This window comes from Thamnophis elegans, chromosome 12, assembly GCF_009769535.1.
Source record: "Thamnophis elegans isolate rThaEle1 chromosome 12, rThaEle1.pri, whole genome shotgun sequence".
In the NCBI taxonomy this organism is placed as follows: Eukaryota; Metazoa; Chordata; class Lepidosauria; order Squamata; family Colubridae; genus Thamnophis; species Thamnophis elegans.
In genome coordinates this window covers 4,440,222-4,454,240 of record NC_045552.1, presented here as the reverse complement: position 1 = coordinate 4,454,240, position 14,019 = coordinate 4,440,222, and the positions used below count along the sequence as shown (strand labels likewise).

General features: G+C 47.7%; 1 protein-coding gene across 2 annotated transcripts in view; it reads right to left on the bottom strand.

Moving 5' to 3' along the window:
• LOC116515715 (carcinoembryonic antigen-related cell adhesion molecule 5-like) overlaps nt 1-13,316 on the bottom strand; it is a 56,379-nt gene extending 43,063 nt beyond the window's left edge. Inside the window, exons 1-2 of one of the 2 annotated variants that reach the window (XM_032227899.1) lie at nt 13,072-13,316; nt 7,606-7,980 (exon numbers count right to left, since the gene is read on the bottom strand). In XM_032227899.1, coding sequence (XP_032083790.1) covers nt 7,606-7,980; nt 13,072-13,156 — 460 coding nt within the window. In that variant the 5' untranslated portion in view covers nt 13,157-13,316. The remainder of the gene's footprint in view (nt 1-7,605; nt 7,981-13,071) is intronic. The other variant, XM_032227900.1, reaches the window with a different exon arrangement.
• Between the last annotated feature and the right edge of the window lie 703 nt (nt 13,317-14,019).

Sequence of the window (14,019 nt, the reverse complement as noted above, 5' to 3'; positions counted from 1 at the left end):
CTCTCCCTCTCTCTGTTTCTCCCTTTCTCTCTGTCTCTCTCCCTCTTTCTCTCTATCTCTCTCCCTTTCTTTCTCTCTGTGTGTCTCTCCCTCTCTCTGTGTCTCACCCTTTCTCTCTCCCCCTCTTTCTATTTCTCCCTTTCTCTCTGTCTCTCTCCCTCTTTCTGTGTGTTTCTCCCTTTCTCTCTGTTTCTCTCCCTCTCTCTCTCTCCTTTTCTTTCTCTCTGTGTCTCTCTCTCCCCCTCTGTGTCTCTCCCTTTCTCTCCCTCCCTCCCTCCCTCTCTCTCTCTCTCACACACACACACACAAACACTCACACCTCAGTCTAATGAGCACCCGATAGGAACACCCACACTTCTATTGTTCCTCTTCACCATCCACCCTTGGTAGAAACTGCAAGAGCTTTATGACAGACAGAGGAGGGCAGGATTTGGGGCTGCAAAGGAAGAAGATGGAAGGGCGACCAGTTTGATCAAGTGGTTAAGGCACTAGGCAGGACACCAGGAGACAGTGAATTCTAGTTCTGCTTTAGGCATGAAAACTGACTGGGTGACTTTGGGCCACTCACTAGAAGACTGGAAATTCTAGTCCCACCACAGGCATGAAAGCCAGTTGGATGCCTTTAGGCCAATCACCAGGAGACAGTGAGTTCTAGCCCCGCCTTAGACCACGAAAGCTGACTGAGTGACTTTGAGCCAATCAACCAGGAGACTGGGAGTTCTAGTCCCGCCATAGGCACGAAAACTAGATAGGTGCCTTTAAGCCAATCACCAGGGGGCTAATGTGACTTTGGGCCAGTCACTTTCTCTCGGCCCAACCTTGAGTTATTTCTAACCACAATAAAGGTGGGATGCAAATAAATAAATGCATAAATATAAATGAGGAAGGGGCTGTGATCTGGCTATTCCTTTGGTGCTGGCATGGAGGGTTTTTGGAAAAGCAGAGAAAAGAGGCCAGTTGGGCAGGAGTCCCATAGCCAAACACGAAGAGAAAAAGCCACAGAATGACCAGGAAAACCGATCATCCATGCTTGCTCAGGAATTCTGGGAGTTGGAAGTCCACACGTCATAAAAGGGACATACTGTAATAGTGCCCCGCCTCTGGTCTTGACAGTAAGGAAGAGAGCTTAGCAATGCCACGCGGAAAGAGGAAGAAGGCCTTCCAAAGAGAGAGGAAATACTCCAGGCTCTTCCAAGAACTCCGAACGTTTCAGCTCTTGTTAGATTCATGGATGAGACATTCGGGGTTTAAAAACCTGCAGTTCTTTAGGGACTCCTCCAGGGCATCAGGCTGGGCCAAAGAAATCTCAGACTCAACAGAATTACCCCCCCACACTCCAACTTCACAAATGAGGGGTGGGGTGGGCCTAGAAGCGGAGCTCTCTCCTCACCTTCAGGAGGCTGTGAGTTCGATCCTAGCTAGAGGCAGATATTTCTCTCTCTGGGCATGATGAGAATATATCTGCCGAACAAAACTCTGCAATGGCAACAGGGAAAGGCATCCGGCCATTAAAACGCTCTGCTAGCTCCATTCACTTGCCCAGACTGCACCCCTCAAGGGATTATGGGGTCGTTAAAAGACAATAATTTCAGCTTCACAAATGCAGGCAGACAGTTCAAGAAGCATTAGTTAGACAGCAGGAATCCTGGCCTTGTCAACCCATCTGGAAATATTCAAACATGCGGAAATATTCAAACAAGATTTCTCTCCGGAATAAAGAAGTAACATTTATGCATTAACCCGAAGCTACCAGTGGCAATGATCTCTGGGTCTGTCCTTCCTCAAACCAGCAGAACATTTGTTGAGGCAGACACCCAGCCTCAAGCTTCCTTTGTTCCTTTAGACATTTCTTTTTCTCCTGTTAAAACTGGATGTGAAATATTATCACGGGATCGGAGGGGATCTCAACCTCATAAATGCTGCAAAACGTCCTAACAAGCCAAACAGTTCGATAGCAGATCCAGTTACAAGGATGGGGAACTCCCCTGCGCTTCATGTGCTCCAGTAAGGACCAGATCAATGTGGACTTCAGCTCCTAGAATGCCAATGCACAATGGCCACGGGTAGCTAGGGAATTCTGGGAGTTGAAGTCCCAGCTGTTGGCAAGAGAATTCTGGGAGTTGAAATCCCAGCATGCTGGCTAGGGAATTCTGGGAGTTGAAATCCATGCATGCTGGCTGGGGAATTCTGGGAGTTGAAATCCCAGCATGCTGACGGGGGAATTGTGGGAATTGAAATCCATGCATGCTGACCAGGGAATTCTGGGAGTTGAACTCCATGTGTGCTGGCTGGGGAATTCTGGGAGTTAAAATCACAGCATGCTGACTGGGGAATTGTGGGAATTGAAATCCATGCATGCTGACCGGGGAATTCTGGGAGTTGAAGTCCAAGCATGCTGGCTGGGGAATTCTGGGAGTTGAAATCCATGCATGCTGGCTGGGGAATTCTGGGAGTTGAAATCCATGCATGCTGGCTGGGGAATTCTGGGAATTGAAATCCATGCATGCTGACCGGGGAATTCTGGGAGTTGAAGTCCAAGCATGCTGGCTGGGGAATTGTGGGAATTGAAATCCATGCATGCTGCCTGGGGAATTGTGGGAATTGAAATCTATGCATGCTGACCAGGGAATTCTGGGAGTTGAAGTCCAAGCATGCTGTCTGGAGAATTTTAAAGTCCCCACATTTTAAGGCTGCCACAATTGGAAAATGCTGGACTAGACAGCCATTTATTAAGGATATCTAAATTTGGCTTTCTGTATTGATCAGGAAGCCGGATTCAACACCCCAAAGGACCTTTTCCCAAAGTCTAGTATTTTAAGGATCATTTTGTGGATTCCAAAAAAAACTCAAGAGCAACAAAGGTAGCCTTTAATACCGAACCAAGAAGCGACCAGTGGTTCACCAGTAGAGTTTAACGGGTCAAAGCAAACTCTCTCCACAGAATCTGCTCAGCAACAAGCAGTCTTGGGGTGAGTGGGGTGTGTGTGTGTGTCCTTTCACACATGCATTTAAGGACAGCAACATAAATTAACACCTTGCACGAAGAAGCCGATTGGAAAAGAAGTCTGGTGTCCCACTTAAATCACATCCAACACAACACTTTTCAGTGGACGCCCACACTGTGTCTTAATTGCGGGAAATCAAGTATTGAACAACCAAGCAGGAAATCCAATTTCTGCCTTGGTTTTAATATTATGTCAATGCTGGATCTTGTGCGTTATTTTTGAGTGGACATTCAGTGCTGGAGGCTCTGCTGGATCCAGGAAATGTAACAGAACAACGGAGTTGGAAGGGACCTTGGAGGTCTTCTAGTCCAACCCTCTGCTCAGGCCAGAGACCCTATATGCTTTCAGACAAGCAATTGTCCAGTCTCAAGTTGCTCCACTGATTAATTGTTCCAATTGTCAGGAAATTTCTCCTTAGTTCTAGGTTGCTTCTCTCCTTGATTAGTTTCCACCCATTGCTTCTTGTCCTGCCCTCAGGTGCTTTGGAGAATAGCTTGACTCCCTCTTCTTTGGGGCAACCCCTGAGATATTGGAAGACTGCTATCATGTCACCCCTAGTCCTTCTTTTCATTAAACTAGACATATAGCAATAGCAGTTAGACTTATATACCGCTTCATAGGGCTTTCAGCCCTCTCTAAGCGGTTTACAGAGTCAGCATATCGCCCCCACAATCTGGGTCCTCATTTCACCCACCTCGGAAGGATGGAAGGCTGAGTCAACCTTGAGCCGGTGAGATTAGAACCGCTGAACTGCAGCTAACAGTCAGCTGAAGTGGCCTGCAGTACTGCACCCTAACCACTGCGCCACCTCAGCTCTATATCCAATTCAATTATATATATATATATATATATATATATATATATATATATATATATATATATATATATATATATATATATATATATATATATATATATATATATATATATATATATATAAAAAGAGACAATAAAAATGTTAAGAAGGAAACCAAAAAAACAAGGGCACACCCTTTTCTAAACAGGGATTAACAACAATCAAGTAGGAAACAATACTCTAATATACCCATTGATATATATATATATATATAATTGATATATATATATATATATATCAATTATATATATATGCAATTCGAGCAATTGCTCTTTATATATGTTTCAGCCTCTAGTCCCCTAATCATCTTGGCGGCTCTTCTCTGCCCTCTTTCTAAAGTCTCAACATCTTAAAATATAACTCACACGTTACTTGGGGTATGGTCCATTGGACCACAGCTTTGCAGTTGGGGAAGTAGAAGATGGGTCTCCAGCCAGGATTTTCATCACCAAGAGGTGTCTGGATGGGAGTCGCATCTGTGCGTGCAAAATTGATACGGAACGCACGCCACTAATTTCATGTTGTGAAGTGGCTTGAGATAGCTTTTAACAGACATTAGCAATAGCGCTTAGACTTATATACCACTTCAAAGTGCTTTACAGCCCCCTCTAAGCGGTTTATAGTATCAGCCTATTGCCCCCAACAATCTAGGTCCTCATTTGACCCACCTTGGAAGGCTAAGTGAAGAAAACCTCCAAGATCTCTCCCAACTCTTGTTCTATATTCTATGTAGGCAAGCACAACTGAATTTTCACTCATCTATCATGTGAGTAGCAATAGCAATAGCAGTTAGACTTATATACCGCTTCATAGGGCTTTTCAGCCCTCTCTAAGCGATTTACAGAGTCAGCATATCGCCCCCACAGTCCGGGTCCTCATTTCACCCACCTCGGAAGGATGGAAGGCTGAGTCAACCTTGAGCCAGTGAGATTAGAACCGCTGAACTGCAGATAACAGTCAGCTGAAGTGGCCTGCAGTACTGCACCCTAACCACTGCGTCACCTCGGCTCGAATCAACCAAAGAGGTTTAAAAACAGCACCTCAATCTCTTGGCTGCCCAATTCTCCATCACACAGATTTTTAAGCTCATCCCAGAGGCAATTCTGGAGGTGACAACATATTCAACATTCCTGAAATTCACTTCATTTTTCCAGAACAGCGAGCAGTTTCAACCAGATCCCAAAACCGAATCTCCTTTCCTCTGTGTACAGATCGACTGGGGTTGTTTAATGCCCTAAGCCAATGTTTCTCAACCTTCGCGACTTGAAGATGGGCGGATTCCGACTCCCAGAATTCCCCAGTTGGCACTGGGAAATCTGGGATTTGGGAAGTTGACACATCTTCAAGTTGCTAAAGTTGGGAAACCCTGACCTAAGTGAAGTCATATTTAGTCTTTATCACATTTTGCAGCTGAAGCCACGGCAGCCGAGTTCACCCTCTTAGCAAAACTATAACATGTCGGAACATATAATAATAGGGTTGGAAGGGACCTTGGAGGTCCTCTAGTCCAACCCCCTGCCTGAGCAGGAGATCCTATACCATTCTGGACAAAGAGTTATCCAGTCTCTTCTTGAAAACCTCCAGTGATGGAGCACTCACAACTTCTTCACACCCTCAGGAAATTTCTCTTTAGTTCTAGGTTAGAATCTCTCTTTAACTAGCTTCCACACATTACTTCTTGCCCTGCCTCCGGGGCAGAGAATCAGTCAATCCCCTCTTCCTTGTATCTGCCCCTCAAGTACTGGAAACCTGCTCTCATAGATAATAACATAACAACAATAACAGAATAGCAGAGTTGGAAAGGACTTTGGAGGTCTTCTAGTCCAACCCCCTGCTTGGGAAAGAAACCCTATACCAGGGACGGCGAAACCTTTAGGCACAGAATGCCCAAACCTGAAGGCGCATATGTGCTTACGTATACACGCACCACAGTGCTAGAAACCCAGCTGGCTGAGCTGGGGCGACGGTGCGCTTGCCCACAGAGAGGGCTGGGTGCAGCCACCTCTGGCACGTATGCCATAGGTTCTCCATCATGGCCTTATACCATTTCAGACCTTCTCTTTAATTTAGTTTGGTGTAGTATGTTATGGGAAGTCATTGCAAATGATAGTTTGGCACAGCATACAAACCCAGCCAGCCGTGTCTGTTAACAAACAGTGGTGGAAACTAACCACATGTAACAGCCTGGCTGGTTTCAGCTATCGTGCTGAATCAAAAAGCAAGCAGGCCAGTGGTGGGTTTCAAAAATTTTTGGAACCTATTCTGTGGGTGTGGCCTCCTTTGTGGGAGTGGCTTGCCAGCCATGTGACCTGGTGGGAGTGGCTTGCCGGCCATGTGTTCTCTCTCTCTCTCTCTCTCTCTCTCTCTCTCTCTCTCTCTCTCTCTCTCCCTCCCTCCCTCCCTCTCTCTCCCTCCCTCCTTCCTTCCTTTTGTCTCTCGGTCCCTTTTTTCTTTCATCTCTCTCTCACTCTCTTTCTTTCTTTCTTTCTTTCTTTCTTCCTCCCTCTCTCTCTCTCTCTCTTTCTCTGTCAGTCTGTGTGTGTGTGTGTGTTTGTGTGGCAGTGGTGGGTTTCAAAAATTTTTGGATTTTTGCGCCGCATCCCCCCAACCCCGTGCATACGTGCATGACCCCCCATCACATGTGCATGTGATTCCCAGCAGGTACCTGAAAATCAGCTGGCTGGTGGGAGGGACACACGCATGTGCAGTGGACCTGACCTGAGGCTCTTGTGCCCGCAGATCAGGGGTGGGTTCCTGCCAGTTCTAACCTCTTCTATAGAAGAGGTTCCACAAATCTACAGTGCCTTTTAGAACTGGTTCCAGCTCCCTCCCTCCGTCCATCCACACATCATCAAGATGAAGAGCGAGAGGAGGAATTCTGGGAGTTGAAGTCCACAAGTCTTAAAGCTGTCAAGTTTGAACACCCCTGGGTTTTTTTTTTCTAAAGGGTTAGGGTTGCAAGGGTCTTGGAACTTGACAGCTTTAAGACTTGCACACTTCAATGCCAGAGTTCCTGAGCCCACATGACTGGAAGAGGAATTCTGGGAGTTGAAGTCCACAAGTCTTAAAGCTGTCAAGTTTGAAAACCCCTGGGTTTTTTTTTCTAAAGGGTTATGGGTGCAAGGGTATTGTAACTTGACACCTTTAAGACTTGCGTGCTTCAAATGCCAGAGTTTCTGAGCCAACATTTTGGTTGCTAAGCAAGAGCGTTGTTAAGTGAGTTTCACCACATTTTACAAGTTGGCCACTCCCACCCAGTCACATGGCTGGCAAGCCACTCTCACCCGGTCACATGGCCGGCAAGCCACTCCCACCCGGTCACATGGCCAGCAAGCCACTCCCACCCGGTCACATGGCTGACAAGCCACTCCCACCCAGGTCACATGGCCGGCAGGCCACTCCCACCCAGCCACATGGCCGGCAAGCCACTCCCACAAAGCAGGCCACACCTACAGAAGAGGTTCTAAAAAAATTTGAAACCCACTACTGCCGCAGATATGGCTCCGTGTGCCATCTGTGGCACGCGTGCCATAGGTTTGCCATTACGGGTATAGGATCTCCTGCTTGAGCAGGGGGTTGGACTAGAAGACCTCCAGGGTCCTGTTGTGCTGAGTAAGGAAGGAGAGTGTTCCAGTCCTTGGGAAGAAGCATTCCAACAGAACGTGGAAAGACTAGGCGACAGCTCTCCCAAGGCTCAGCAGAAACAGAAAGGGTTTAGACCGCACCAGAGAAGGTAAACCATACCTAAGACTTGAATCTTTACATTCCCTTTCCCTTGCACCGAAGGTCCATTCATGGTTACCACGTAGTCTCCGGAGTCATTCAAAGTTAGGTTTTGAATGAGCAGAGAGCAGCCGAAGCCCGCAACTTCACGCCCGGTGTAGGAAGGCCCTGTCGTGTTCCCAGCGAGTGGCGGTAGGTAGTGCGTGACGATCACATGTTCTTTCGTGTCGAGCGCTCGGTACCAGTTGCAGAACGCAAAATTGGCCGGCTTGTGTTTGAGGCTCAGGTTGACAGTCCGCCCTTCTAACGTCTCTGGTGGGTTCGTCAGGATCGAGATGTCGTAAAAGATGGTTGTTTGGCCCTGAGCCAACAGGAAGGAAGAACCGAGGACGAAAGCTAGAAGAAAGTAGAAGGGGGGGGGGGAGAGAAAAGGAGGAAATGCTCAGTTCAAGCAAAATACCCATTCGGGCCGCACCCCAGTTATATCCGCACAGGAATGTTCGATGGAGAATCCCAGTCCTCCAGGTCATGGTTGTCCCAAAGGTGCTTTTTCAACCGCCTGTTCTTTTGTTTTTCCTCAAAGACGCTTCGCTTCCCCTCCAAGAAGCTTCCTCAGTTCTTCAGAAGAGAAGAGTTCTTCTTCAGAACAGAAGAAGCTTCTTGGATGAGAAGGGCCCAGGTGTGCCAGGCCGTGGCACGACAAAACCGTGCTCGTCAAAATAGTGGTGATAAAATCGTGTCGCTAAAGCCACGACATCATCACCGCGCATCATCACCGCCATGACAGAAGGGCGCTTTAAAACGGCGCCGCAGCAGAAAGCCGATTTAAATTAAGGTAAGGGTTAGGATTAGGTTTAGGGGTTTGGTTTAGGGTTTGGTTTAGGGTTAGGTTTAGGGTTAGGTTTAGGTTTAGGGTTAGGTTTAGGGTTAGGTTTAGGGTTAGGTTTAGGGTTAGGTTTAGGGTTAGGTTTAGGGTACTGAGTGCTTGGGAATGCGCGGATTTGCCCTCCGCGATTATGTCATCGCGGTAGGGTCGCGTTTTCCCTTAGCGCTTCGAACGGCGCGAATTAGTCTTTGCGCTTATGTCTCCGTGGATAAGGGCTTCGCGGATTTGTGGTGGAACCGTGCCAGGCCTGGCTGCAACTATCTGTAAGTAGAAGGGTAGCTCCACCCTAATATCCCAACCCTAGTATAATTTTTACTCATGCACCCCGGAGTGGGCGGGGTCTTAATTAGGGTTTATTTTGGGTGTAGGGCTTATATTTGGCACGCATGTAAAAATCAACCTAGGACTTAACTTTCGGGGTAGGTCATATTTTGGGGAAAACACGGTATTTAAGAAGATGGATGCCTTTCTCCGCGTCTTTGTGGTGTTCCTCGCTGTGATTATTAGGGTTACCAATTTTGAACAAGAATAAAGTTATGATTACCCGGTTTCCCCGAAAATAAGACCTCCTCGGATAATAAGCCCAATCATGGTTGTCCCAAAGAGGCTTTTTCAAGAGGCAACCGTTTGTTCTTTTGTTTTTCCACGAAGACGTTTCGCTTTTGATTTGATTTGATTGATTTATTTTATTTATATGCCGCCCTTCTCCAGGAGGGACTCAGGGCGGCGAACAACTCAAGGGGGAAAGGGAAACATAGAACACAATACAAGTAGTTAAAATAGCCAAGAATCACACAACCACACAGGTCGAGAGGGGAGGGGAACTCATCAACCCCAGGCCTGCCGGCACAGCCAGGTTTTGACGGCTTTTCGGAAGGCCTGGAGAGAGGTGAGGGTCCGGATCTCTCCGGGGAGACTGTTCCACAGGGCCGGCGCAGCAACAGTGAAGGCCCTCCCCTGGGGGGGCCGCCAGCCGGCATTGTCCGGTTGACGGCACCCAGAGGAGGCCCAACCTGTGCGATCTTGTTGGTCGTTGGGAGGTATGTGGCAGGAGGTGGTCTCTCAGGTAGCCAGGTCCTAAACCATGTAGGGCTTTAAAAGTAACGACTAGCACTTTGAAGCGCGTCCGGAGACCAATGGGGAGCCAGTGCAGCTCGCGGAGGATAGGTGTAACATGGGTGTATCTAGGTACACCCCATATTGCTCGCGCGGCTGCGTTCTGGACCAGCTGTAGTCTTCGAACACTCTTCAGGGGCAGCCCCACGTAGAGCGCGTTAAACTTTATTCTTGTTCAAAATTGGTAACCCTAATAATCACAGCGAGGAGCACCAAAAAGACGTGGAGAAAGGCACGTCTTAAATACCATGTTTTCCCCAAAATATGACCTACCCCGAAAGTTAAGTCCTAACTTGATTTTTTACATGCGCGCCAAATATAAGCCCTACGCCCAAAATAAACCCTAATTAAGACCCCGCCCACTCCAGGGTGCACGGGTAAAAATTATACTAGGGTTGGGATAGTAGGATGGAGCTGCCCTTCTACTTACCTGCAGATAGTTGCAGCCAGGCCTCGCACACCTGGGCCCATTTCTTCTGCAGCTGGCAAGGCTTTCCTCAAGGCCTTGCCAGCTGCAGAAGTAGTTCCCGAAGGCCTCTGACAGCTAAAAGGAGGCTGGGAAAACACACACACAAGTGAGGTGACTCAGTGGATGGCGTCTCCCCTGCCCCCCAAAATAAGACCTCGTGCCTTTTTTGGTGGCCAAAAAATAAATAAATAAGAGAGGGATCTTATTTTGGGAGAAACACAGTACTTGTTAGAAAATTATGAAATATAAAAATAAGAAAAACAAGAAAATAATGACAGGGGAGTTTATTTCATTCGGCGTACCCTGTTTTTCTGAAAATAAGACCTCCCCAGATAATAAGCCCTCCCCAAAAATATTGCAACACAGCAGCAGCCATGAGGTGACCACGCTCGCCACCTCCTGCACCTCAAAAATAATAAGACCCCCCCAAAAAAGGCCAAGTGCTTATTTCGGGGTGGAGAGGAGGGGAAAGAAAACAAGAACCTGTCTTATTTTTGGGGAAACGTGGTAGCAAAACACAAGGTAGTGCATAAAATTCACAGAAACAATGTATCAAATGTGTATTGAATCAATTTTTGAGTGCACGCGCTAAAATCAGCCCTCCCCCAAAAATCAGACCCCCAAAAAATATTGCAACACAGCAGCAGCCATGAGGTGGCCACACTCGTCTCCCCCTGCACCTCAAAAATAATAAAGCCCTCCCCGAAAATAAGGCCAAGTGCTTATTTTTTGGGGGGGTCAAAAGAAAATTAGATACTTTAACCAAATGCAACATAGTGCATAAAACGCACAGAAACAACACATCAAATGTGTATCAAATAGTTGAGCTAAAGGATCTAAAATCCACTGTGTATTCCTTCTCCTGCCCACCCCCTCTTCTTTTCACAATAGATTCCTCCCTCCTGGTCCTTTCCAAATATGGTGGACCTTCATTCCTGCATTCCTCATCACATTCTCAGGGCGAAGTTTTCTGGAAATTGAAACCAGGATGGGGTGGGGGTGGGGGGTGGAATGAGACTGTAGCCTGGTTATTTTGAATCCATCTTTGACAACTATTGTCAAGAAAGCCTAGTCAAATGTCTCACTTTCATACACACGGGGGTTTTCGTAGAAGAGAGATTGGTAGATCTACTGGTGTTAGTTCTAAATTTAATCCAGGGTGGAGAAGATCCTCTATTGAATGTTCAGGATTTTCTATGTTTATTGTTATAGATCTGGCTTGTGCTCTACACATTATTAAAGGTAAAGATTCCCCTCGCACATTTGTGCTAGTCGTTCCCGACTCTAGAGGGCGGTGCTCATCTCTGTTTCAAAGCCGAAGAGCCAGCGCTGTCCGAAGACGTCTCCGTAGCCATGTGGCCAGCATGAATAAACGCCAAAGGCGCACGGAACGCTGTTAACCTCCCACCAAAAGTGGCCCCTATTTTTCTACTTGCATTTTTTACATGTTTTCGAACTGCTAGGTTGGCAGAAGCTGGGACAAGTCACGGGAGTTCATGCAGCAATAGGGATTCGAACCGCCGAACTGCTGACTTTTTCTGATTAACAAGCTCAGCGTCTTAGCCACTGAGCCACCGTGTCCCTAACACATATTATTATACGAGTAAAACGTTGAGGTTTCGTGTTGATTCCCTTATTCTACTGCACAAAAATTATTTGGAAATCAATGCCTTTTTATTCCTTTTCTCCCTCGCTTCCCTACACATTTCTCTCTCTCTCTCTCTTTCCTCCCTTATTTGGCCATTTTAGTTTCATTTTTCTTCGTGTTCCCGCATTTTATATTTTGATCAACCAATAAACCTTTTGAAATTAAACAAACAAACCGCAATGTTCAGGATTTCCCTTGAAAGACAAATACTCCCGACACGCGAAAACAAAACCACGACTTCGGTTTTCTGCCACAGACAACTAGCAGATGGTTATGTCTACAGAGTAGAAAAAAAATACCCTTTGGATTTGCTAACGCTTTTTTTTAAATGCCCCCAGGAACAAGGGCTAAAAGTGGGTGCTAGGCTCATCCTTTGAATGGCTGGCTCCATACAGGCCAGGCTAAGCTTGCCCAGCAACAGGGCGGCACGGAGTTCGAATTCTCCCCCCCCTCTCTCTGGTGGATTTCTAGCCCTGTTGTGTTGGCAGCCTTCAGCATCTCGTGGGCACTTAGTTCAACATCTTAGCAGGTTGGGCAAACCAGGTGTGTTGCCTTTAAGCCTCCTTTTTTATTTATATATTCAGGCAGGGCAGTTTATGAGAATTTAGCACCTGTGTTTAATGCCAAATGCCCTCTATCATGGCATCCTGCTTCTCTCGGCAACTTGTGGGGCTCAGGAAAGTTTGCCCCCCACCCAAAAGCCATGGTCCAGGATGGGCTCAGGGTCATCGTCCCCCCCCCCCCCCCCGAATTAAATTTGGGCTTTGGATCGAATTTCTATGCTGCTCACGCTATTTTTTTGGTAGTTGTTCTTGCACAAACCTTGAAAACCGATTGAATACTGTAAAAAAAACAAGCACCCTCCCAGCGCAGATAGCAGATAACAGAGAAAAGAAGGAATAAGAATAAAAAAATGTTTTAAAATTTGCAACGGGGGAAGAGAGAGGGAATTTCGAGGAAAACCAAAGGAGTCAGTTCTCAGCAGACTCTGCGGGCCAAATGCAAACGAAAGACCCTCCTCTCTCTTTTGAGAGCCAGCTGTTTGCAGATGTGCTCGGGACACCCCCTCCCTTCCCCTAACTCTCCCGATCGGCAGCCAGCCAAACCAACGATCGGGGTGGGGTGGGGGGGATCTCGGTTAAAGCTCGGGAAAGTTGGTCAGATTCCAGCCAGGGTTTCCTGACCTGGAATCCAGCCGCAGCTATCCGGGGCGGGGGCGGCGTTTCCACGGTCAGCCAAGGGTTTTCTGGAACCCCCCCCCCCCCGAGGATCTTTCCGGGGAAAACCAACCAACCATCCCACATCTGGAGCTCCCAACTTCAAAGGATCGGCCCGACGGGACCCCCCCTCCACCCCACCCCTATTTACCTGCCAAGTGCACCGCCCACCTGGAGGGCGTCCATCCGCGAGGGTCCCGAGGGCGGCGGCGCCCCCCGTCTGCCCGCCACTCCATGCTCCGCTCCGCCGTCCACCCGCGCGGCTCGCCTTCCACCACCCCCACCCGTCGGAAGCAGCGCCTAGTGGTTTCTGCGCCCCCAACCGCCGGCCGAGAGAGGCACACCGGGCACCCAGCCCCACCCAGCCCGGTCGCCACGCCTTCCTGGGAGGAGCCACAGCGATGGGACCCGATCCGTCCGCTTTGCCAGCCACGGAACGGGGACGCAGCTCAGATAGGATCCCGGGCAGAGAGGAGGAGGAGGAGGAGAAGAAGCCGGCTCCGGGGCGCTCTGCCCTACCACGCCTCGCCGGGTTGGACGAGCCGAGGGGAAGCAGTAATAGATTTGGAAGGGACCTTGGAGGTCATCTAGTCCAACCCCCTGCTCACGCAAGAGACCTGTGCTAGGGATTCGAACCGCCGGACTGCCGACCTTTCTTTTCTTTCTCCAAGGTTTATATTTTTTATTGCAAATTTTAACATATTTTACGAACAAAGGGCTGTCCGGATCTTTTCTTTCCCATCCTCTCATATACATCCTATCTCATCCTCTCATATACATCCTATTTTACATCCTATCTCTGTTTCCAATTTCAGCCATATTATTCCCTTTCCACATTTTTAATCTTAAATTTATTTTCTTCTTAGTACATAAACAACACCTCGAATCGCCCTTAATTCCCAACCCCTTACAATGACACCAGCTCCATCCCTAAATGTGTTTCCCAAATTCCCCATCCCGTTCTTTAATATTTCATCTTTGTCTCTTAATTTAAATCATTTTCGACGTTAAACCAGATTGCCGTTTCACATTTCATCTGTGAATCCCCTTTTGTTATAGGCAATTCACACACACACACAAACACACAAAAACAACAATT